General features: G+C 43.8%; 1 protein-coding gene across 4 annotated transcripts in view; it reads right to left on the bottom strand.

Moving 5' to 3' along the window:
- LOC147886111 (U6 snRNA phosphodiesterase-like protein) overlaps window positions 1-21,570 on the bottom strand; it is a 98,839-nt gene extending 77,269 nt beyond the window's left edge. For all 4 annotated transcript variants that reach the window (XM_087395531.1, XM_087395532.1, XM_087395533.1 and 1 more), the window contains exons 1-2: window positions 20,987-21,570; window positions 4,389-4,481 (exon numbers count right to left, since the gene is read on the bottom strand). In XM_087395531.1, the coding sequence (XP_087251657.1) occupies window positions 4,389-4,481; window positions 20,987-21,356 (463 nt within the window). In that variant the 5' untranslated portion in view covers window positions 21,357-21,570. The remainder of the gene's footprint in view (window positions 1-4,388; window positions 4,482-20,986) is intronic.
- Between the last annotated feature and the right edge of the window lie 5,045 nt (window positions 21,571-26,615).

Here is a 26,615-nt window from a genome sequence, read left to right as displayed (position 1 = left end):
ACGCGCAAATTACGGGAGTCGCAAATCAAAAGTCGCATAATTTCACATCCTTGTAACAACAGCATCAAATGAGATGCTCACTCCCTGGCATTAACTCTATCTAGTGATCCTCTAATCTCTCAGGGGGCAACTCCCTTGGTAGGGCATCTGAGAAGCAATCTTTAAAATGTTCACCAAACTGGAATTTTCCCTCTTCAGAAGTATTTAACTCAGCATGCACATTCAAAGCTCTTTCCTTAATAAAAATTGTATACGTAAAAATAGCAGACTTTATTGCTTTGCTAGCAAAAGTATTTGATAAAATGGGGATGGTCTCCCCTCTCTCCTTCACAACAATCCGTTGGTTTTTTTCTCTATATACAAAATTCAACACCTTTCTGGAAGGGATAACTTCACTCCCCTACGATGAAACCATGGCATGCCAAGTACAGCGTCATGATGCTAGAGAGGCGAAATAAAACATTCTTCCTGATCCACAAAATTATGTGCATGCAAACGAAGCTCCCAATCAAAATCTGAGGGCTAAGCCCTCTGATATGAAATTATCCATAAGCCCTGGGTCAAACAGAATTAATACCTGCTAGTCTCTAATCTTTCCCCAAGCAAGGCATAGCTCTCTCTTCAGAATCAATAACTCGTCCCGATACATCTGGGACTCCTTCTGCCACTCCTTGTGGCTTTTTCTGTTTCCTTGAGAACGAAGGCCTCTTAGGGCTCTAGGCAGCCACATGCCCTTGCACCTCGTTTCCACATCAGAAACACTTCCCCTCTTTGCAAAATATGGCAATCTACTCAGGGGTAAACTGGGACCTGCCCTTTTAAACTCTTGGCATTTGATCGGGTTCTGAGGCTGAAGCTCTCTCTTTTCTGCCTCGGGGTACTCTCTCTTAGCATGGGTGGAGCACATTTCCTCTGTTCTATTGTCCCTGCTTGAAGTGACGGTACAGTAGCAGGGTCCTTCATGTGCATGAGACAAGCCACAAAGGCTGAGTGCATTATGTTATGTATGCCTTTGTTGTGCTGGGTATTGACCATAATCTGTATCTTTGGAGTTAGACTAGCCATGTACTTCCTGAGCTGGAGAGACCTTCTTGAAAAGTGCAATCTGAAATATGCAACAATTTCTGATTACAGGTCTCTATTGTGTCCCCTGCATCTATATGCGTACTCTCCCAGATGAGGACGACATAGTCTTTGAACTGCTTGCATCAACTGCTTGTAAAATGCCTTCTTGAAGACTTTCCACTCTTTAGGAGCTAAACCATCTATGATCTGTGCACTCCACAATGAACTAGCTATGCTAGTCAAATGCAAGCTAACCATATGTAACTTGGATGATTCAAGTTCTCAAAGCCAAAAGCTGCAATAAATTGCCTGAAGAACTACATGGCCTTTTTCTGTAAGACCATACTAGCCATTATAGGTGACAAACTTTACTAATTTGCCTCCTTCCTTGAACTCTCGTGGCTCTGTTTCTTCTTCTCGGCTTTAGAGTGTTCACGCTCAATGGAAGAAGAGGAAGATCTGGAACTAGAAGAAGAGGAGCTTGAAGCAATAGAAGAACTCGAGGAAGAAGACTTTTTACTCTTCTTCTTCTTCCTTTTCTTGCTCTCCTGATGAGATTTCTTGCTCTTTTTAGAGACATGCCCAAATGAAAATGAAAAAGAAAGAGATGGACAGGGTGATCTTTTTCCGCTTGCCTCCTTCTGGGCTGCTGCTCTAGAAGGGGTCTTCTCCTGCTCTTCGTCTCCACAAGAATGCACCATTCTTCTAAATTCTTGCATGGGCAAGCTGTGCAAGCAAACTCCTTGCAGGAGTCTTCATTATTCAACGGTGTGCCCTCTTCTTGCCTGACCTTATCAATCTCTGCAATCCCTTCATAGGGTGGGTTAGCATGGTCCTATGAAGCCATCTCTACAATCCTAGCTCGAAATTTATCAGGATTAAAAAAATAATCCAAACAGTCTCTTTTGTTCAACTGGAAAATCCCTTAACAAAAGGTATAGCAAACCTGCAACTTTATTTCGACAATTTTCCCCTTGTGCCAATAACTTGCTTTCAGCTCAAGGCATAACCGCAAAAGTTTTCTTAGGCATCAAATCACTAAAACCTTGCATTTTGGGCCTATCAATTTTGGGTAGTAAAGCACTCAGGCCTGCTCTCTTTTTTCTGTTTTTTTTTTTGTGTGTGTACTACGAGATGCTTGCTCTGCCTGCCAACTAGCTGAAGGTGGGCTAGTTGGTGGTGGTCGGAAATATCTCGTGCAACAGGGCTAGAGCAGTGCAAGAGCCTCCACATGTAGCAAGTCTCCAGGTATGTGCAGCTCTGCCATCCATGCTCTAAAACTCCATTGGGTTTCCTCGACCGCCTCTATCTTGTGTCCTGTCATTCCACTCCTTCGTTGGCCACAAACTGCGCACAGCAGACTCTCTACACTTTCGTGCGCATTGCATGCTACCACGCTTGATTGATCGCAGAATTCATTGTACATCTGATCCTATAGTCTGTCTATATTGCCTACACTACCACTCATCATGGGCAATTCGTTGTACATCTGATCCTAGAGTCCGTCTCTATTGCCTGCGCTACCACTCATCATGGGCAATTGTCTGTAAAATTGGCTGACAGACGTTCTGGACTACCAACATCAAGTGTGCCCGAGTGCACATTTGCTTGTGTGACTGATCGCACAGTCTGTCCATCGTCCCACTGCACGGATTTGTCCCAAATGGAACAACTAAGACCCGATGGCAATTGGCACCCGTTGGCGACCCCCCTCGTGACGAATTGGCAGTATTCACCAATGCAATGTTCAATGTGCTATCCCACTGTGTATTTCTGATGGAATCGTCCAGGTGCAATTCCAGCGTCTACATCAGTTCTATGACACCAACACAAACTACAATGAGTTTCCTTCATGCCAATTCCTTCAGCATCTACACGCGGCACAGGTGTGGCTTCCGCTTGGTATTTCATCACTTCTCAGCTTTCCTCCTTTGGAACCTCACCACCACGAAAGGTGTTGAAGCTGGCTATGACACCAATATCGCAATCACGTGCAATCCCAATATGGAGTGTGCAAATTCAGCATACGATCACATTGTGCAGTTCCTGTGTGCGAGCAAAATTCTAAAACCATTAGACTTGTTCTCAACGCCGGACATCAACTTTCTTCAATGTAGCCTTCATGAAAATAAATCCCTCCCTCTCTCTTCTCTCTCTCTCTCTCTCCAACATACTTGGGCCCAGAACCAACATGCTAGACCCCCCCATAAGGTATTTAATGAAAAACTTCTGAATACATAGTTTCTCAGCTCGAGGCTGTCATACAGGAAAAATGTGAATCTCAACTCTCTAAATTTGGTATTTGCCACTTGTCACCATCCTAGCTACTTTCCTATGTACATGCCGAAGGGCATGTTCTAGAGCCCAGCCAGTTGCAGCATCATGCAATTCCATATGTTTGTACTTAAAGGGCGGGCTGAACACAAGTAGCAGGATTGCATACTGTGCCATATTTGACATAAAAAAGGAGAAATTGTGAAAGTGTTAACCACTTGGCTCCATGTAAGGCTACGGAAACTTCTCCCTGAGCGTTTGGCCAAAAGGCCACTATCAACAGCCAGTCTGTGAACAATTCATGCTGCACTCAAATGAAACACAATCGAAACCTGTGCAAGAGAAGCACACAAATTCAGATGATAATACTCGAGGAGAGTTATTGTTGGACGGATTCTACATGATCAATACCCTTTGTGTGCTCCTAAAAGCCCAATAAAGTTGAAGCATGAGATTTAACTCTCTCTTTTCCATGTTGTTCTGTCTTCTAGATGGGAAGGTGTCAATCCATCTGGATACCCTGGCTAGAAAACCATCATGATTTATGTGCATACCACGGTGTGCTGAATCCTCTGCCACAGTTGAGTGATGATTCTAGGATATTTCACTTCATACTCATCATTTTCAATCAGAGGATCAAACACACCCATCCCTTGATGTTAGCAGAACCTTCCAAATGTCCATATTTACAGTCTGTAAAAGTTATCAAAGAAACCGAAATGCAAAAATATTTAACCAAAAAGCATGTTATCCATCAAGAATACAACACAGTTATAATGGCAACAAGGTAAAGGAAAACATTAAATGGAAACCCCAGCAAGCAAAGAAGCCTGCAACTCAAACAAAGAGGACCAAAACAAGGTAAGACATAGAACCTTCAAATAAATCCATTGGGTAAACAGCTGAGCAAGACCAAATATAACCGTTCGGTGAAAGCGTGCTCATTTTCAAAGATTGACAATTTTGATGGCCTTTTGAGAAAGTGTTATTTTCTCCTAGATTAGGACCCCTTTACAACCACATGCAAAGAGGATGGAGCAGAGCTATACCAGGTATGTACACATGCAATGCAAAATTGCCCTCGACGTGAGGGAAGCTTCTGATTCGCCCGCCATGAGCATCAGCAATTATTGGCGAAGATGCTGTTTCACAAACAAGTAGCCTACAGAATCACAAATTACTTGCAAAACAAAATGAGAAGGAACACAAAAACGAACATCAACACAACCGGGCAATAAAGTATTTAACACATGAATTTGCTGTATATACACCTTTGATAATACAATACATGGAGTTTAAAAATGGATTTAAAAGAAAATACAAGATTCTTCATTTGCCCCCCTACTAATCTCCCATGCTCTATACAAGCAGGAAAGGCAGAGAAAAGAGGTGGGATATACGCACAAGAATGATAAAGCAATCGTGTCATGTAAAAAGGATCAGTTCTATTAGTACAGCAGAACTCTTCTGTGTGACCGAGAGAGAGAGAGAGAGAGAGAGAGAGAGAGAGAGAGAGAGAGAAGAAAGAATGTCATATTAACGTCCGCGGGAGGCCTCACGGGCCTATGGGACAAAAGACAAAATATCAAAATGACTTAATCATCTGGATAAACCAGAGAGTCGAGGAGTGCACATGGCATCTCAGCTCGATCATTATAACACATACCTCTACATACTAAATCTATAAAAATGGTCTTAATAACATCAGTTTAAGACTGAGAGTCTTCGGGTATAGATTTGAAATATCTAATTAAAGCTATTCCATCTCGATACACAGCCCAATTTCCAGCTTTACATGCGTCCTTCAATTTAATAAGCTCAACATTCCTCTATTTGGGATGAGTTCCTCAGAGATCCAAATCCTTGTGCCCTTCATCTTGTTTGACTGCTGAAGAATCTTAGTTCTTCCTGCCCTCTCTCTGAAAAATACGTGTACTTGCATTCCTGTTTGGGAGACAGAGTTGATATCATTTTCATCCCACTCTACTTGTGGTATTTCCTTCTTGAGGCATGCAATCTTTTCATCTTCTATGTACTCCTCTTCTACACCAAAGCAGCCAAGACAATCCTTGGGCAGTCCTCCAATGCGTAGTATCTTCTTATTATGTACTATGGCCTGCTGCTCTTTTACTTCTGTGTAAAGATCTGCTTTGTTAAGTTTTCTGTTGGCAACAATGGCCATCTCTTCTTCGGCTGAACTGACCTGAGTATTGATCATTTCCTTGCCCTTGGAGACAAGTATTGGTGCTGGTGGAGATGTGCTGCATTTCCCCATAACTTCTGCAATGATTCTTGCTTGCCTTTGCTCTCCATATCATTCACCTTTCTACTAAGAGATGGAACTAGGAGCCTGAATAATTCATCCTCCAGAGAATAAATGCGTTCCTAGGGGTCTGATCCGATCCTTCTCTTGTAGGCCAGCACAAAGGGGCTGGGTGTAGCTGCAATAGTTGAATATGAGGGCTTGTTGGTTGGGGTAGAGGCAAATAGCTTCATTTTGGGGAACTCCATGCCCTTCCTAACCTGGAGGCCCTTTGCTAGAGCTAACCCCAAGAACTGGGCCAAGGGCTCAGCCCAGCCTGGACTAACCCATAAAACTACCTGCGATGCACTGCTCCCTTATGCTTCAAAAAGATCTGGGGCTGATGTACGGCGCAAGTACGGACGTCAATTGATGTATGATGCAAGTACGACTGACAAAGGCCGAGGGCATACGTACGTATAGACGATGGGTGAGCAGGTACGGATGGACAAGCAAGTACGGACGGATGGAGGAAGAGTGAATGTACGGACAGACAAGCAAGTACGTAAGGACCAGGGGGGAGGAAGGGAGGGAGGGGGGGGGGGAGAGAGAGAGAGAGAGAGGTTTGTAAAACTATCTAAGAAAGAGAGAACAATTGAGATGAGAGAGAGAGAGAGCAGCAGCAGCAGCAGAAAGAAGAGCACGAGCGATGGATGGCAGCACGTAGAAAGAGAGAGGGGGGGGGGGAAGAGAGACACAGACAGAGAGAGAGAGAGAGAGAGGCTTATCAACTATGAGACCAAGAGACTAAAGTCGCATGAAAGTACAACTCTCGTGGGGGTGTCCATCATGCCTCCGTAAACAAAAAATAAATTAAAACACCGGTAATCCCAGGAACTAAGGGAAAGACTTCGAGTTTGGGAGTCGTTAAGTGTCGGTCATGAGTAGCGTAAGCTCCATGTGGGCCTGACTAGGGTCCCATCGAGAAATTTGGTGTTTCTGGAGCATGTCTAAGATCAACAGATGTCGACTCCTCTCTGTATGGCGTGCCACGTGAGGCTGATTGTCGCCTATAATGAAGAGGACAAAGCAAATTAGAAGAAGGAGATAGGTTTAGCGAAAGAAGGCAAGAGAAAGGGAGAGATGGGGAAAGGGGAGGTGGAGAAGAGAGGAAGAGAAAGGTGCATGAGTGAGAAGAAAGTTTCTAAACCTATTTGAAAGACCGAAGGATCTATGAGAATTTAAAAAACCAAATACAATAAAAGCTAAGTGGTGGGGTGACACGAGGGCATGAGTTCTGTACTTGCATGTGAGGGGGACCCTAGAAAATTAGTTGGCAAGGCCATGCGATGTGGATATGCAAGATTTCCCCTAGGGGATTGTGCCTTGGGGGTAAATTTTGTGATTAGCCTAAAGAGGGTGGCAAATAACCTTAGAACCCAACTGGGTCATACCTAACCTTAAAATTGCCCCACTAGAAGGGGTAATGGGGACAAATGAAGAGGAGCATGCCATGTGGCATTTCCCCATGCTTTGGATGGTTTTGGCAAGGAATTCTTTGGAATTCACATAAGGCGGCTTGACGACGAGTAAAAGTCCATGACAAAAGAAGCCAAGAACTGGTTCACGGAAACGGATACGGATTGCGGCGGCTGTATGAATCACTTGGCATAGCACAGGTACGGAACTCTACTAGTGTACGGGCGAACATGTAGAACTGTGTACGGACTGAACCGGCCTGCTATATAGACTGATGTTGTACGGGTTCTTTGATGTGTATAGACTGTACAAGTTTCTATACCTCTGTTGTACTGACTGCTTTTGATACATAGTACGGGCTGCTAACTGAGGGCTGGCAGCTGCACGGATTGCAGATGCTTGGCCTAGTGTACGGGCCTTGTCACATGCCCAAAGGCTGCCCAGGAGGAGTTGCTCAATGTTTGATCCTTGTTGTGAGCTGTGTGAGGCTTAGTTGGCAAGGTGGTCCACAGTGGATGCTTGTAGCTCAAGTTCTTGTTCCCAAGGTTGTGGGCAGATCATTTATGCTGTAACCCATTGCTTGGGTATTTTCAACGAATTAGTGGACACTAGAGGCAGTGAGGGGAGTTGTGTGACCCCGTATGGACTGCTAGCAACAACTCCAAGCCTCATGCAGGTGGTTTGCACAGAGGTGGATGCCTTCTTCCATTGAAGTGTGAGAGCAGAGCCCAGCACGGTTATTGCTAGGGATATTGATGCCTACTAAGAGTGGGAAATGCATTGAATGCAAGTGAGACTGAGTTGGTATCTTATTTGCTGGTTTCTCCAATTAATAAAGAAATACCGAAAGGAGTACCAAGGGTTTGGGCCAATCAGCATCCTTGTTCTTGACCAGAAGCACTCTAGCTCCCCATTGGTAGTTGCTGAATATTGTTAATGTGAAAGCAATGGCTGGTTAGTTGTCTATTACCGCCCTCTTGTTGGCCTTGACGCCGGTTCTATGGTTTCATTGCTAGGACATCACCATCTTTCTTAAGAAGGTGAACCTGTGATTGTCTCTGGTGAAATAGGCCTACTATAATTGGATTACAGCAAGGAAAACTCAGCAAATATGTCTTATTACACTAATGAAGATTGGGATAAGAAGGCATCCTCCTCTCATGATGAGCAAGAAGAGCAATCTATGCATGAGGGAGCCTCTCAGGATGACCAAAATGTTGAGGCACAGCAAGCTATAAATCCTTTTGGTATGAGTGCCTCTTAGTCTAAAGGGTCCGAAGAGGATGAGGACACGGTTTCTTGAGTTTTTGGGCTGGTCCTAGCAAACAAAAAGACCAGCTGCACAAAGCAAAAGAATCTGAAGGTTCTAAGGCAGTAGGAAAGCTCCTAGAAACCAATCAACCGATCTGAAAGCTCGGGAAACTGTCACGGGGATGCGAAGAGTGATGTAAAGTATCTTTGTAACTCAACCTACGCTTAACATGGTGCACTTGAATTAGATGCCTTGAACACGGGTAGACGATTTGCAAAGAGGAACACTGCAAGGTTGAACCCCTGTTGTAAAGCATTTCCATTCAGAAGCATTAAATAAATACCGTAAGGGGCACCAAGGCATTTGGGGCCAGTGGGTGCACTGTGTACTATTTTCATTGAGCAATAGAATTCTAGCCTCATCTGTTTCTAAGTTTTGCCAAGTAGTTGAAGTGAATGAATCTTGCATTGTGGCTATTTATGAAGTTTATGACTGAGTACAAGAAGATCACTACCCTTTTAGTTATTGAAGAATGGTTTCAATGGTTCCATTGCCGGGATAGTCACCATCTTTGTACAGAGGTGAGCCCTGGTAGTATTGGGTAAAGGACACTATCATTGCAATTGTTGCTATAGCCATCAATCTTAGCAAGCATGTGACACCGTGAGAGGTCATTGACCATCTCTAAGCAGGAGGTGTAGGAGGTGCAAGAGGAAGACGGAGCCTCATAGAGCTTTAAAGAGGAGCACAGCATCAGCGGGGGTGATGACCAGCAGGATAGTGGGGCACGGCCAGTTTCTCCTGAGCATGCCACTGAGGACTCACAGGATGAGGTAGATGAGGCAAAGGAGCTTGATCCCAATGCCCTTTTTCAGCTGCGAATGCAAAGTGTAGCGGGAGCCCTGTCGCAGTTGCAACATGCCGTCACAGAGATTATGCAAGCTCCTCCCCCTATGGTTGCTTCCCCTGGAAGCAAAAAGTCAGCTCAAAAGAAACAGAAGAAGCATAGGAAGACTCAAAGGCACATTTCTTTCAATGGACAGCCTTCAGAGATGCCCTCGCTCACCCCTATAGCGAGTAATGCCAACAACTTTCATTCAATCAATCACGGACAGCAAGCACTTCCTCAGCCCACGATGCATCCAGGATACCTTGGAGGGGGATCGGTTTTTCAAGCAATGGTGGCACCATCCGTAGAGGCACCCAAAATGCCAGGTGGCTTTATGGGCAGCACGCAGCCTGGAATGCAGAATTTCCAGCAACCTTTGATGGGTGGAATGCCCCCTGCAAATGCCAATATGATGTACTCAAACATTGGGATGCAACCTGGAATGCAAACAGGAATGCCTGGGACAATGGGCAATACTTGGAATATGCCGCAGATGCAAGAAGTGGGACCTGGAATGCCAAACCCCACCATGGGTACACGTGGAATGGCTCCAAATGCGGGAGCAGTGATGCCTCCTTCATTTTTACAGCCCCCCGTTCATGATAATCTCACCCCTAAAGGCAAGTTGAAAGATTACAAGGAGGGAGGGGCAACTGTCAAGTTTGAGACCTTCAATGGGATGCACGACAGATTGAAGGCTTTGACATTCATGCAACAAATTGATGCTGCCTACTCGGGCAAACAGTTTACAGAATCTTCCAAAGTCCGAAAGACAGCCACCTTTTTGAAGGGCAATGCGCTCCATTCCACCAATGGACCAACCTTCTCTTGCAAGGCAAAGCACCTACCACTTGGGTTGAATTCAAGCAGGGCTTCTCAGCAGCATGCCTCACTACCACTTTTGAGGTGGATATCATGACCGCCTGGTACAAGTTAGATGCTGCAAATTGCGAGAAATTTGGAGGACTACAATAAGAAGTTTTGGGAAGGCCTACTGCCAATGAGTTCTTATAGACATGTACTGCTATCCAAGCAAATTGAAAGATATTGCTATGGGTTACCAAAGGAGATTCGAGACTACTGCACGAAGACTAGGGTCTCCAATATGTCCCCGTTGGTTGAGAATGCTACTACCGCTTATGCACTAATGCAAGGAAAAGTTTCAGGGTTCAAAGGAAGCTCACAGGAGACATCAAAGTCAAAGGGGCAAGACGGAATCCCTAAGAAGTTCAGAAAGTTTCCGCAGCCCATGAAGGCAAAGTTTGTTGTAGGACAGAGGCGAGTACCGACCCATATGTCAGATGAGGAAAAGAAATTCTTTATGATGCCAACGAGTGTTATATTTGCAAGGAGGAAGGCCCCAAGGCTTTTGAATACCCACATAAGAAGCGGAAGTTCCCTCCTACTAAGCAGGGTGAGCACAAGGAGGATAAGAGAACTGATCAGAAGAATAAAAAGCCCAAGCCCACTATTGGTCTTTTGCCAGACTTGATTGGGGCCGTTCAGACTACAGATGCTACAGAGTTATGCCGGGCATGGGGCAAGATAAGAGACCAGACAGCTCTAATGTTTTTCAATCTAGGAGCAAAGGCCAACTTCATCTCTCCAGAGCTGGCTGGAAAGTTGGGAATTGGGGCTGAAGAGATGGGTCCCTTGTATGATGCAAATATGACTTAACCGAGACTCAGCCAGTCAGTTACTCTGGTGATAGGCGAGCTGCGGATGCATATTCAGAGCTATGCCATTGAATGGTTGTTATGTGTTACTAGGGATACCTTAGCACTTTCGTGTTGGGGCTGTTTTGGATACAAAGAATGTAAGAAATCCTAGATTTACTATATTTAGAAATGTGCTAAGGAACAGAAAGAAGACTGAAATAGCAGAGAACAAGGAATAATTGTATTGCTTGAGTGTCTGTAGTGTAGCTGTAGTGTGTCATCCATACAATTGGGCCTCTCTTATATAGAGAGTGAAGAGTCACACATGAAAAGGTGTGTACTCCAAAGTGTATGTGCATGAAGAGGTGTGTACCCCTTGTGAAGGGTGTGACCCTTGATGACAGGGTACATTACAATAGGAGTGTCTCTTCAATAGAATGTCTCTTGTGAAGGCTTGTGCCTCATAGGAAGTGAAGGGTTGTGCCTCATAGGAAGTGTCCCGTCGAAAGGGCATACCCTTCCACAAGTGTCCATTCATCAAACCATCCATAAGTCTAGATATAGAGAAAGGAATACGTCACAGATCGTGACATCCCCTCCCACTCAAAAGAAGACCCTGGTGGAGATAATGAACTGATGTAGAAAATATCACGGTAAATTCTGAAAATACTGCTGTAAAATGTCAGGGTACTGCTGTAAGTCTTCATCAGATTGCCAAGTAGCATCGGAGTTGTCCAAATCTCGCCAAAGAACAAGGAATTCTATGATAAGTCGATGTCGAGTCTCTCGCTGTCGATGGTCCAAAATATGCTCAGGAATAAGGAGAACATAATCGTCTTCGATTTCTGGGACATAATCACTTGCAAGAGGAACTGCTTCATCGCCTGGAATGTACGTCTTTAGCCAAGAAATATGAAATGTCGGATGGATTTTACCCCATGATGGTGGTAATTCCAATTTGTAACTTAAAGGTGAATTTTTCTTGATGATCCGGAAAGGTCCATAGTATCTTGGTCGCAACTTAGGAAACACAGACTTAACCGTCTTATAGCGATGTGGGGCTACAAATAATAGCACCATGTCACCAGTGTCAAATTCCAGGTGACGTCTATGTTTGTTGGCAGACTGTTGATACCGCTCTTGCGCTTTTCGCATATGATCCCTGACTTGGAGTAGAATGTCTTGCATTTCTTGAACCAGTTGATCAGCTAGGGCCACTCGATGTTGAAGTACAAAATTCGTTGGTACAATCGGAGTGTATCCATAAGCTGCTTGAAATGGAGTCATGCTGATGGCACTATAGAAAGAGTTATTATAAGCAAACTCAAGGAGTGATAGATACTCTTCCCAAGCTGCTAGGCGTGACTGAATATAATGTCGAAGCATTTCTTCCAAAACTTGGTTGACTCTTTCAGTCTGGCCATCTGATTCTGGGTGGTAGGCTGAACTGAACAGTAGAGTTGTACCTAAAGATTTAAACAGTGAAATCCAAAAGTGACTGGTAAACTAAGGATCTCTATCAGATACGATATTCTTGGGCAATCCATGGTGTCAGAAAATGTGTTGTATAAAGAGTTTGGCTATGTCCGGAGCTTGTGCACTGCTTTTGCAAGCAACAAAGTGTGCCATTTTGGACAGTCAATCAACAATTACCATAACCTCAGTGTTACCTTTGGAGGATCGTGGTAGTGTTGTAATGAAATCCATGGAAATACTTTCCCACCTTTCAGTTGGAACTGGAAGAGGCTGAAGAAGTCCTGTTGGAAGTCGTCGGCTTGCTTTCATTTGTTGACAAGATAGGCAAGATGTAACCATTTTGATGACGTCGCTTTTCATCTGAGGCCAGTAGTATGTTGCACTGAGTAACCTATAAGTCTTGTTGATGCCTAGATGGGCAGCATAAGGAACTACATGATGCTCTTTTAACAAAAGACGTCGAACATTCTTGTCATGTGGTACACAGACACGATCTTGATAATACAGAAGGTCGTCCGTATAAGAATAGGATGAGAAAATCTTCTGTTCGGAAGTCAAAGGTTGATCTTTTGAAAGAACTTGTACTGTGGTGCCGAAGTCTTTATCATTAAAATACTTCCCTTTGAATGAATTCGGAACATCCACAAATAATGTAGAGATTACCATAGCTAATGCTAGAGTTAACCTGCTGAGAGCATCTGCAACTACATTGCGTAGTCCTGGAATGTACTCAATGGTCATGTGAAAGTTGGCCAGAAACTCAACCCAGCGTGCTTGTCGAGCGTTCATGACTGGCTGAGTAAAGATATACTTTAGAGAGTGATGGTCTGTCTTAACCACCGAGTCGGCTACCATGAGAGAATGTTTCCAAGAGCGATAAGCATATACAACGGCAAGAAACTCCTTATCATAAACCGGGTATCGAGTTTGGATATCGGAATGTTTATGGCTGTCAAAAGCAATAACTCTGCCTTCTTGCATCAAGACTGCTCCTGTAGCGATGTCGGAAGCGTCGGTCATGACCTCAAATGGAAGGTTTGGGTCAGCAATAGCCATAACTGGTGTGGTAGTGAGTGCTTGCTTGAGTTGTTGGAAACTATACTCTGTTTCGGGAAGCCACTGAAAAACTGCTGTGCTTTTCAATAATTCGAACATAGGAGCTGCAATTTCGGAAAACTGATAGACCTTTGTATGGTAGAAGTTTGCCAATCCGAGAAAAGAGCGGACATCATGAACATTCTTAGGAGTAGGCCAGTCTCGGATTACCTCGACCTTCTTGGGATCCACAGAGATGCCTTGCGCTGAAATAACATGTCCCAAATATTCGAGTTGGGTCTTGAAGAACTCACTCTTCTCAATGTTGATGTGGATAGAATTTGCGCGGAGAACTTCAAAAACTTGGTGAAGATGTTGTTTGTGCTCATGTAGGGATCTGCTGAAAACGAGGATGTCATCGAGGTAAACGATGACGAACTTATCGAGGAAAGGCCTAAAGATGTCGTTCATTAGTGTCATGAATGTGGCCGGGGCATTGTTTAACCCAAAAGGCATGACCAAACATTCATAGTGTCCATACTTTGTTCGAAAAGCTATCTTGTACTCATCACCTTCTCGTATGCGAATTTGATGATAACCTGAACGAAGATCAATCTTTGAGAATTGTGTTGCGTGTAGAAGTTGATCGAAGATGTCATCGATGCGAGGCAATGGATACTTGTTTTTGATAGTGAGCTTGTTGAGGGCTCGGTAGTCGATGCAGAGGCGCATTGACTTATTCTTTTTTTGCACAAGTAGTACAGAAGATCCGAAAGGACTGCGACTAGGCCGAATGTGACCTTTGTCGAGTAGTTCGGTCACCTGTCTTTGGATTTCTTCATTTTGAGTGTAAGAAACCTGATAAGAAGGTTTCGATGGTGGATTACTGCCGGGAATAAGTTCGATTAAGTGATCCACTGGTCGTCGAGGTGGTAACTACTTTGGCAATTCCTATGGAAAAATATCCAGGTAGGGCTGGAAAAAAGGTTGGTTGAGGTATTCAGGAGGATCCTTTGTTGGTGTCTCCTCTACTGCCGTAACCAACAGAAGTGCAGTCTTTACTTGGCGTTTACGAACCCACTTCTTTACTTGTAGAGCAGAGGCAACTGGGATTGAAGGAGAGTCCCTAGAACCAGTTAGCTCAATAAGTTTTCCCTGGTGGACAAAATGGATAGTATGGCTGCGAAAACTGATTGATGGATCACAGTCGTAGAGCCACTGTTGTCCAAGTATGACATCGTACCGAGAAAGAGGCATGATGTCAAAGTTCAACTTGTCCGTATAATGTTGGATGCGAAAAGACAAGTTTTTGATCCTGGTGTTGCACAAGAAGGTAGTTCCATTTGCGAGTTCAATCTGATAGTCCATGAGACTAGGACTGGTGGTCAACCGAAGTTTGTCGACCATAGAACTAGCTAGGAAGTTATGAGAGCAGCCACTGCCGATGAGGATAGCGACCGTTGTTCCACGAATCGATCCTTGAACACAAAGTACTTGAGTGACCAGGGAAGGTTCGGGGTTGCTGGCAAGGCTCAGGTGGATGGTATTCGCCATTCGAACAGCTTTGCCTTTCTTGTCTTGTGCTGGGGTAGCATCTTCTATTTGGGAAGTGCTAGGTTCCATATTGGAATTTTGCTTTGGTCACTTGGGACAATCAAACCATCTATGCTGTACAGATGGTACAAAGTCCTTTTGTGCTGGAGTTGTTCTTCTTGTCAGTGGCCGCACCTTTATGTTGGGGATGTCGGTAATGACTTTGTGAAGAAGAAGAGGCGCGATCCTTGGAGAAGTGCTTCTGTTGGAATCCAGCATATGATTTCTGAGACTTCTAAGGATCTTGAGACTGTCGCTGACCTTGATTACCCGAGTTTTTTCGAAACCTGAGGTTATCTTGAGGGCGAGTACCTTTGGCCATAGTAGAGTTCTGTGTGCGATTAGCACTCTGCTTCCCTGTGTTTTGAAAATCTGTACTGCGCTCTACGTAAGCAATAGCGCCAGCTGTGGTGGTGATGTTTGCTTTAAGAACATCAATGCGTAACGAGGGATTAAGGCCTGAGATGAAAGCGTGAAGGCGATCATCCTCAGTTAAACCATCAACCTCCAGCACCAATGTGGTGAACTGAGAGATGTAGGAAGACAAGGAGCCTGTTTGCTCCAACTATCGGAGTTTTGATCGTGCTTGGAAGTCCGCATTGGCAGGTATAAACTGCTTAAGGAGCACGTGTTCAAAACGATCCCATGTCAACACACTTTTGCCGTCCTTTAAGCGTCTTTGCCACCATAGAAAAGCTGTATCCTTGAGGAAGGAGGCTGCCAAGGTGATCTTTTTGCCTTCAGTGAGGTCAACAGTATCAAAATACATGTGCAATTTTGCGAGCCATTGGTCAACTGTTAGGCGATTGCATTGACCAGTGTAGGCTTCCGAAAGTTTGATGTCAAGTCTTTTAGTTTTGGAAGCTTGGAGTAAACGGTAGAGGGCACGGAGTTCATTGTTTTCTACCTCAGGTGAAAATGAATCAGCATAGTCATCTGGTTGCGTCACTCATCCTCTGTATGTGTGGTACTGCGAGAATCTTGGAGTTGTTGGACCATCTGGACCAAGTCGAAGATGCTATCCTGAAGCTGGGAAATTTGAAGTTGCAGTACTGTGTCGCCTTGTACGTTGACTTCAAGGGCCTTTTTTGGACTTGAGTCTTTGATCTCTGGAGAGGCTGCACGCGAGCGTTGCGACATATCTGAGGTCCCCGTGAGAAAAGCATGAACTTGCGCTCTAGCTTGTACCATTCCTAGAAGAAGATTCAGGCTGCTCCCTGAGGTTGCTCATGTTGGAGGGCGCAGGCGACACAAGATGAAACCACCCGTGGAAATCTGGTAAAGGAGGTCCTATCTGAGGTAACACTGGTGATGCCGAAATGGGTGTTACTGCTCATGAAAGTACAGGGGTAGGTTGCAGAGTCCACGGATCTGAGAAAGAATAAGGAGCTGTTGTCGGAAGTGGAGGATATCCAGGAGAAGGAGTACCTTCAGAGTGTAAATACTGTCTTGGGGAAGGTACAACCTGTATAGGAGGATATCTGAGAGCTGAAGGAGGTGGACAGTACCCCGGAGATGCCGAAGGTGAGGGGTAAAATTCTCTCCAAAGATGGACAGTAAACTCTTGAGGAATATCGGGTTCTGGGTATCTTCATGTCTCGTGGAACACAACCTGGACTGTGCTGAGGAAGTAATGTAACTGAGGTGCCTCACGCAGAAGGTATAGGATGTGGTCCAAATCACTAGGAGGCCACGTGACACAGAAGACCCAAGATGCCAAAGCTCCGAAATGGGCTGGTTGTGCAATCTGAACACGATATTGTGTGGTAAATGATGCCTGAGGTGTCCTTGAAAGGCCGGGTGAATTACCAGGGGTTTCCATGCTTTAAGGGGGCGTCTTTCATTTGTTGTAATTTGATAAGAGAATCCTTAGAAGTAGAATGGAAAGAATCCACCTGGCATTGATTTAATCTGCCAATTTGTTGCGTAGAAAAGGCCTGCAGATTTCTGTCCGGAGTTCCATGTTGCAGTGGATTGCGAGGAGCAGATCTGGACCTGGCTGGTCCGGATTGGAAAGCAGGAACAGGGCACATTTAACAGGCTGTCTTCTTCGCGAGAGGAGGGCTGAACCGCTGCTGAACTGGCAGATAAGGTGGCGAAACAAGGGGGGAGGGCAGGCTGTCAATGGCGAAACAGGCTGCAGCTTCCAATGCTGTATCGTGATAAAGACTGGCGAAACAGGTTGCAGGTTTCCAAGGGCTGGATCGCAATAGAGGCTGGCGAAACCAGGCTGCAGGCTTCCAAGGATGATTTAATGGTAGGGGCTGGCGCTGATCTGGCACTGCAGGCTGGCAGGGAACCAGGGCCGAAAAACTGGCAAGGGCAAGGGCTGCATATGGCGAGGGGGGCAGGGCAGCAAACGGCGAGGGCAGGGGCTGCGCAGGGAGGCAAACCTGTTTGATGAAAATCTGTACAGGCGTTGAAATGGATCGTCCCGTTTGTCTTTTCGTTTGTGCTGCCTAGGTTGGGTGGTTGCCCAAAAAAATTAAAGGGCGGGTTTATTTGACCCTTGGGTAATCTAGGGTAGACCTCAGGTTTGGGGCTGGGTTTTCCTTTTTAACCCCTCTAGGTACCCTTTTTATAAGGTGCTTGGTTCCAAAAGGTGTGCCTATTCGAAGGGGTGTGACCCTTGGAATAGGTGCATCTTTTCATGAAGGGGTGTGTCCCTGTTTTTAAAAGGGGTGTCCCCACATGAAGAGGTGTGTCCTTTTTTCCACGATGGGGTGTGTCCCTTGGGTGAGGAGTCAGAACTCTTCATCAAAAGGTGTGTCCGATCGTGGAAAAGGTGCGTCCCTTGGTTTTGGGACAGCCCAAGCACATGAAAAGACACCATTTTTGTCGAGTCCATTCACATCAACTCGTGATGTGTGGGAGATGTAGAGGCCATTGATGACTTTAGGCAGGTTGGCACTAAAAATTTTTACGCTCATTCTCTCCATCTCTTCCATGCACAATGTGCACGGATATCCTTCTAGCGGAAAAAGATGTATCAGATAGGCGCTAGAAGGTGGGGGGCATTTCCTACAGGCAGGAGCGAAATTTGCTCTGATACCACTGTAAGAAATCCTAGATTTACTATATTTAGAAATGTGCTAAGGAACAGAAAGGAGACTGAAATAGTAGAGAACAAGGAATAATTGTATTGCTTGAGTGTCTGTAGTGTAGCTGTAGTGTGTCATCCATACAATTGGGCCTCTCTTATATAGAGAGTGAAGAGTCACACATGAAAAGGTGTGTACTCCAAAGTGTATGTGCATGAAGAGGTGTGTACCCCTTGTGAAGGGTGTGACCCTTGATGACAGGGTACATTACAATAGGAGTGTCTCTTCAATAGAATGTCTCTTGTGAAGGGTTGTGCCTCATAGGAAGTGAAGGACAACCCTTCATAGGAAGTGTCCCGTCGAAAGGGCATACCCTTCCACAAGTGTCCATTCATCAAACCATCCATAAGTCTAGATATAGAGAAAGGAATACGTCACAGATTGTGACAAAGAATAAAACAATCACAATCACAATCACTCACCGTGGCAAAACCCACGTTCTTGATGCTAAATTGAAGGGAGAATCCATCCCTGTTGTATCTGCTTCTGCCATTGGCAACGTAATGAAAAAACATTTTTCAGCGTACTTAGTGTTTGCATCTAAAAAGTAGTAGTAGAAGAGGAGTCTCATTTTGCTACGACGCAAGGATATCCTGCTACGACAGATCAAAGATCAGACATGTTTTGTACTTGATTTTGCTTGAGCTTTTTAGCTCTTTATTTCAGCATAGTACTCAGCAAGGGCCTTAGCGCGTCCTTGCTCCAGCCCTTTGTGGCTTGTATGAGGTTTTTCCCTTTGGCGTAGTCTGCACCCTTTGTGGCTCCAGCCCTTTGTGGCGTGTATGAGCGAATGCCAACATATGAATAGAAACAAAATCTCTTAATGATGACTATGTCAAAAGTTTCAGTCCTACAACCTCATTGACATGCGTCGTATTGCTGGTGCAAGGAATCTCACATGTAGCGCCACCAAGTCCTACAGATGCATGCCAACGAAGATGAGGCATTCCTCATCATGTTTGGGATAAACGCAGATTGTGGATGCTTTCGAGGTCTCTGTTGCATGCTTTGGTTGGCTGAAGATACAGGATTGTCTAGTGATTGGATGCCATTTCACCGTTTGGAGTTGAGCAGGGAATTACAGGGTGGGCCGGACGGGGGAGTCCACGGGCGTTGGTTTGCCTGTGGTGCAGCTTCCCAGATACCTTTGTAATCAACTGCTTGGCTTCAAATGAATGTTAAATAAATACCGCAAGGGGCGCCAACGTTTAGGGCCAATTGGTGCCCTTGTTTCTGAGTAGGAGCACTCTAGTTCCCTTGTGATTTAATCTGTGGTGCATATTTATTTGTCAAATTACTGTGTATGCTGTAATTAAGTAGATCCTACCAACCTTTACATTGTTGAGGCTGGTTTCACAAAGAAAGGGCTGCCCTTATAGGCTACCCTGCACCCCTCCCTAGGCTGCCATTTATGGGGCCTAGGGCTGCCTTTTATGGGGCCAAGGGACCAGCCAACCAGCCAGGAAAACCGACTGAAAAGTCGGCCATCTTGGGCTGGTTGGCTCAGCCCTTCCAGTCCTATAAATAGGGGGCCTCCAGGCCCCCATTTCTGATTCAGTTCCCCCACTCCTTTAGCCTCCTACAGCTCCTTTCCAGCCCCCTCCGAACAGCCTGACACTCACCCACGGTGGCCCTCTGACCAGCCTCAGCCTTTGACATCACTTCAGCCCTCTGGGAAGGTGTTCATGCAGCGCATCAAACAGGGAGTTGGGACAGCAAACGGCGCAAGGTTGGGGTCCGTTTCAGCAGCTCTTTTCAGTTACACCAAAGCCCTTGAGTTTCTTTGCCTACTGTAAGGCTGACTTTCAAGGCATTTGACACCTTGTAAGGTCTGCATTTAAGTCATATGAGCTGGAGTTTATTCCAAGAGTAAATAACATTGTAAAGATCTTAAAGTCTATGTCTCTCACAATCATCATAGCAGCTAAGAATCCTTTTTAACCTTGTTCATTCCAGTCAATTTCTCTGAGCTGACGAGTCGTCTTTACTACTGCCTTTTTGCTTGGAACAGCTAACAAATGAAAACTTCCTTTTTGTCATGGGATATGTGTACCATAATCTGCAATTGCAAGTAGTGTATTAAAATCTATTTTTGATTTCATGCTTCCATTTGTCACATCCATGTAATAACAGCTCCCATGAATCTTCAGTATTGATATGAGGGAATGCCAACATACGAATAGAAACAAAATCTCTTAATGATGACTATGTCAAAAGTTTCAGTCCTACAACCTCATCGACATGCATCGTATTGCTGGTGAGTCTGTGCAAGGAATCTCACATGTAGCGCCACCAAGTCCTGCAGATGCATGCCAACAAAGATGAGGCATTCCTCATCATGTTTGGGATAAACGCAGAAATATCTTCCGCTTCATGAACCATTCCTTCAGCTCATTTGGTGTACGAGTGTCCTGCATACCATGAGCTTATCTTTGACATCCTTTGCAAGAAAGCACTCCCACTGTGGATGGCAGCTTGCTCATGGTTTGTGCCGGAATTCACAAGTGTGCAACCGATTGGGCACTGACAGTTGTCAGAATTCACAACGGTGCTCCAGAATCCAGGTACTGACATGTAATGTGCAATTCTAGATTGAAGACTGGAATCTAAAATCTGGGATCCAGGACTGATTTGGGACTGGGAACAGTCCCACAGATACAAGCTCTACGTGCTTCAAGAGGGGACAGATTTATTCTTACTGCCATTCCAGCAATAATGAAATAAAATTGCAACAGTAAAGCTGGTATGTCTGCCACCCATTTGGATTCGCTGCATTGCATGACTGTAAATATATTGTGCACAAGCTCGAACTGAGACACTACTTTGACAATGTATTTTTGTATTAAAAATACATTTCAAACTGTTGGTAAAATAGAATTGAATAACATTTGAAACTGATACGTGGAATGCGGGAAGCCTTACCTGAATTAAAAGAGTTGAGAAGGTCAGTTGGAGGAGGAAGGCACGAAGAGGAGGTAGGCAAGCGAGAGGCTCTTGGAGGAGAATCCCTCGACGACTCGAAGTTTCGCTCCGTCAATCGCTTAGATTGCGAAGAAGCAAAACTGTCATCGTCAGGACGAGCGTGCTGCCCCAAACTATGTTCCCTGACGGACGCTTGATCGTCCTGGTCGGAGAAATACGACAATTGTTGCCGCGACCGGCTGCCGTGTAACGTATAGGGCAACTGCTCACCCGGACGCTCTTCCGAACGCGGCTTCTTCTGAGCGCCAATCCCACTAGTTTCAGACTCGGAAGAATCAGAGTCCGACCCGTACGTCTGCAAAGCCTCCATACAGAACCGCCGTATCGTCACCTTGCTCCAGAAAGCCAAGGACAGACCCAAGTTGAACCAACTGTTTCAGAGCTGGGGGATAGCGCAGCCACACACATTCCTAGATGGGCACCCTTCAAAGTGTAAATCACCTATGTTATCAGCGTCAGGGAATTCGTTGGGACAGTGTGTAAACCGGGTGCCCATGGTGGGTACCATGGGGGAGCTGGTTTGTAATGGGGTGCACCCATAGGACTCTTTGTGGGAGTCCACAAGTTAGGGTCTTAACGTTGACGCCATTGACTCCATTTTTCCAACAAATTTAAAAGTGGGTGGCATGGGGTCTATTTAAATTAACCTACTTGAATCACAAAGCATATCTATCAAAAGATCTCATCACCTACAAATTCTTAAAATCTCCATCGCATATCTCCACCACGTGGAACAAAGAGGGGTAGGGGGGGGAGGCAAGTCAACCTAAAAATGTGTAAAATGTCCATCGCATATCTCAAAAGCATATCTATCTTGCCTTACTCAAAGGATCTCATCACTCACTATTGACTCTAGAAATGCGTAAAATCTCCATTGCATATCTCCCCCACATGGAACAAAGAGGGGTAGGGGGGGGAGGGAATTCAACCTATTTGCTAAGTTTGCTTCTCAACGCATGTCAATGCTTAATGCTTTTCCACAAATCTTTAGTATCTTTCTTTCCAAATCTTGTTCATCCTTTCCCAGGAACATCATAGTCCAAAATGAGCATGTACGCATTTTTTGCTCTTGTCTTCCCAGATCATTGACCACTTTTTCCCATTCTTATCATTTCTCCCGAGGCTGGTCACAATATACATCATAACACTCATCTTTCAACTGACATTTGTCTTTCGTTTCTATCTAAGAAATCCAACGCAACTCCGTAAGCTTGCAAATATTTGCCCACCTCATCAAACCATCCATTTACCCTTGATGCATGAGAATGTCAGCTATCTTCTTCCACTCCATCTCTACTCTCATACCTAGCCTTTTCTTTTCTAACCTCATCTCATCGGCACATCTAGTGGTGATGGTTCCTCCAGTACAACACAACAAACAACCTATGCTTGTCTTATTTGATAAGTGGAGAGATTGAAGTGCGTGCATATATGTGTGTGTGATTGTAAAGAGAATTGCATGGGTTAGTGAGCACTATAGTGTTTAGAGTGTCTACACATAAAGAATATGCCAAACTACTTCTTTGCAACGTACATTGGGCACTTTCACAAATTGCCTAGTTCTATAATTCTAAGACTCTATTCTATACTAGAGTGTATATATGCTATAGTATTCTACCTCAAGATGCCATTGCTATTGTAGAACTTATTATCTACCACAAATATTTCTTAATATTTCTTCTTGATTGAGATTCTACCGTTGTCTTAAAGGCTTTAAATATTTCAAAGGGCTCGGATCTATTCTATGTAAAGATTTCTTTATGAGCACTCATACAAATGTTGCTCTTCATCTTTTTGTGAGCATGGTGTACTATTCAAAAGCTTTGAAATCTTGTTATTACTTTCTTACTTTGCATGGTTACATGAATTAATAGCTTGATTTCATTCAAAAATATATGAGCACAGGATTTGTGCTCATTAATTCAATTGTCAAAGCATCACACATGGGAAAGTTTGACAAAAACAATTCCCCATCTAGCAACTGGGCATTCATCTTCATCTCATGGAGAAGAGTATTTGGGAGGTGGTGTCTAGCATGCAGAAGAAATCTTGCAACAACCAAGGGAGTGATAAGATTCAGTTGTGGACGTAGAAGAAACCTAGCAACAACCAAGGGAGTGATAAGATCATATGTGGAAGTAGAAGAACTAGAGGTCTATCGATGTACTCGATAGAATACTTAGAGAAGCTTACGTTCTTATCGATGATGACACCAAAGAACTATATCATTTTGGATCAAATATTTTGCTCAAAGATCTATAAGGTAGTATTGGAGCCAAAGTTGTTTCGACTAAAGACATCATACGATCAGCCGATTGCCATGGACCTAAGTGAAATGCAAGGAGTTCTTCATTAGTAGCTGACTAGAATAGAAGCCAAGGTGGATGAAGATGGCTCTAAAAAGCAATCCTACTCGCAATTTGACCACTGAGGTGTGATGGCATTGTAAAGATCCTAAGGCTCAATATTGATGTAGAATTAAACAGTAGAATTAAACACTATTGCCAGTACTTTGTTAAATGCGGATCACATAATGGAAAGTAACTAAAATCTATTTTCACACGAAGCTGCTTTTTATTAAAGCTTCAAAAACCAAAGATGCTCAAGTATGAAAATTGTGTAAAGGAAGAGCATGCAATAAAACATTGTTATAATTGCACCTGTGATGAAAAAAGATAAGAAAATATGGGAAAACTAGGAGAAAGCGTACATGAAGAAGAAGCAAATGAGTCTAAAATGGTAAATGACACAATTGAAGAGGTTTCCCCTTCTCTATTTCTTGAGATTTACCCCCCTCTCTAATATCCCCCCCCCTTCTCTATATATCTTTTTAGCATGTTTCTTTACTCTATTTTCTTCCCCCCTTTCCCCTTATTTCCCCCTCTATTTCTAGATATGTTAGCATGTTTCTTTACTCTATTTTCTTTCCCCCCTTCCCCTTAATTTTCTTCAATTTTGCCCTCTATTTCTAGATATTTTAGCATGTTCCTTTAACTTTGATTGGGAAGACAGGTGTCATAAACACCCTTCCCTTGTTATCGGGGTCACAATAAAATAGGCGCTTAAACACAAACTTAAATAGCTCAATGTGGCCTTAATAGGTGTAAGAAAAGAAGTGGATAGATAGGTTAGGATCATAAAGAAATAGAGGGGGAAATTAAAGAAAATTAAGGGTAAGGAGGGAAAGAAAATAAAATTGTTCTTACCATGTTTTCTTATTGGATGGTGGCAAATATGCAGACTCCCCTCTTCAATAAAAGTGATGCTTGCTAGGACTTATCCAAGCTCTACTTTTATGCAGTTGTGCAAAATCATTTTTACAAAATTGCCCACCGCTTGGTAACTTTTAGAGGTTCACCTCCTTGTTCAAATACTTTTCCTTTAATGCAATAGGTTTCTCTTTCTATTCCATTCTCCAGCTTCACTCTCTAGGCATTTAAATCACTATGCAAAGGGGTGTTGTCAAGTCTTCCACACACATGTCCTTTCCCCTGTAACTCTGGACGATTGCACATAGTACAGTTAAGTCATCAAGGCCTCTTTGGCTTCCTGAGTCCCTTCTATAGCTTGTTCTTTATTTATTTTTTCTATTAAACATCTTTCTAATCCTTCTCTTGTCCTCGTAGAATTATTCAGGGGATGTCACACTCCAAATCCAAAGCTCACTACAACTCGCCCCTGATTTCGACTCCCACATCCCAAACAATACATTTAAGTCATCATGGCCCTTGGCCTTTTGACTCCTTTCATTTGTCTTATGAGCAATACTGTTTTATTACACTTACCTTTTAGTTTTTCCTTTTTCATATAAACTCTTCTAGCCTAGATTATTGTCAGAATTGTCCACTTTCCTCTGCTTGGAGTAAACAGTAGGTCATCACACTAGGTGATGACCTATTGTCTCACCTAGTGTGTTGGATCCTACTGGGGCAAAGGTGGGTACACACACACACACACACATACTATCTCTTTTTCCTTTTGACCATACTAATTACTTTTCTTCCCTTTATAATCCTTTGGAAACCCTTTTAAACTACCTTTCCCCCTCTCCCTCTCTCTCTCTCTCTCTCTCTCTCTCTCTCTCTCTCATTTTTTCTTCCTTCCTTAATTCTTTCATCTTATTATACCTTTCTAGTTTTCCTAGTTTATACTTTTTAATGTTTTCCTCATTTTTTCTACTTTTCCCATTATCTTTATATTCTTTCCTTTTTGCTTTCCTTAATTTTGTCTTATTTTTTAAAAATAAATTATTTTTCTCATTTTCCTTAATTTTCTTTCATTTTAATACTTCTTATTCTCTTCGGGTAGACAGTAGGTGATGACCTACTGTCTCACCTAGTGTGTTGTATCCTACTGGGGCAAAGATGGGTACACACACACACACACACACACACACACACACACGCATACTATCCCTTTTTCCTTTTGACCTTACTAATTACTTTTCTTCCCTTTATAATCCTTTGAAAACCCTTTTAAAACTACCTTCCCCCCCCTCTCTCTCTCTCTCTCTCTCTCTCCCTCATTTTTCCTTCCTTCCTTAATTCTTTCATCTTATTATACCTTTCTAGTTTTCCTAATTTATACTTTTTAATGTTTTCCTCCTTTTTTCTACTTTTCCCATTACCTTTTTATTCTTTCCTTCTTGCTTTCCTTAATTTTGTCTTATTTTTTAAAAAGAAATTATTTTTCTCATTTTTCGTAATTTTCTTTAAATTTTTCCTTGTTTCTCTCAGCTTTTTCTTATATTTTATTACTTCTTTCTTCTTCTTATTCTCCTTAAAATTCAAAATCTTTTTCACATTTGTTCCTTGATTTCTTAATTTTCTAATTTTCTATATTTTATTTCCTAAATTTCTCCTAATTTCTCTATTTTCTTAACCCTTCTTTCCCTTACTCTAAACCTTTTTTAGACCCAACCCCCAACCTCCTAATCTAACCCTAACTACCTACCCCCTGACAAAACCCGACTCCCTATCAAAACTTGACCTACTTGGCCCCCGACTCTCCCTCAATTTGCACCAAGGTTACCGACCCTTGATTTCACCATCCTCATGGTATCCTCCCCTCCCTTGATTGTCTAAATTACCTCGGGATGATCACTCCATTTGCTCACACAGGTGACTTCTCCATCTATTTAGACCCCCCCTCGCTTGATGCACACCCTCACAAACCTCTCAAAGCCCCTATCTTCTCCTACTCATAGAGTCTAAATCCCTCTACTCCCTGACTACACCTGCCGTCACCTACTAGACCTTTCGAGCCATCTTCATGTTGCTCGTAGCTTTCCCTTGTTATGGCTTCCCGTCTCATCTCGTCTTTGCCTTGCCCGCCTTTCCCCTGTTGATCCTTTGCCATTTGATCCCTGCCACTCTCCTATCCTTGACTTCATTCTTGCTACCGTCCCTAGCTCTTTCTATGCTCATGTCTTCCCGGTCGCCCGCTCTTCATGTCACCATGTGCACTCTGACATTGCATAACCTCTCCCAGGTGCCTTTGGCAATTGAAGATGTGAGTTCCCCAGCTTGGAACAAAGGGCAAATATGGATGCTAGAAGGATGCAAGATGG

Source organism: Dipteris shenzhenensis, chromosome 24 (assembly GCF_047967505.1).
Source record: "Dipteris shenzhenensis isolate YYH24624 ecotype China chromosome 24, Dip_SZ_1.0, whole genome shotgun sequence".
NCBI classification, from domain to species: Eukaryota; Viridiplantae; Streptophyta; class Polypodiopsida; order Gleicheniales; family Dipteridaceae; genus Dipteris; species Dipteris shenzhenensis.
The sequence above is the reverse complement of the archived record's forward strand: the minus strand, read 5'-3'. Positions and strand labels throughout refer to the sequence as shown.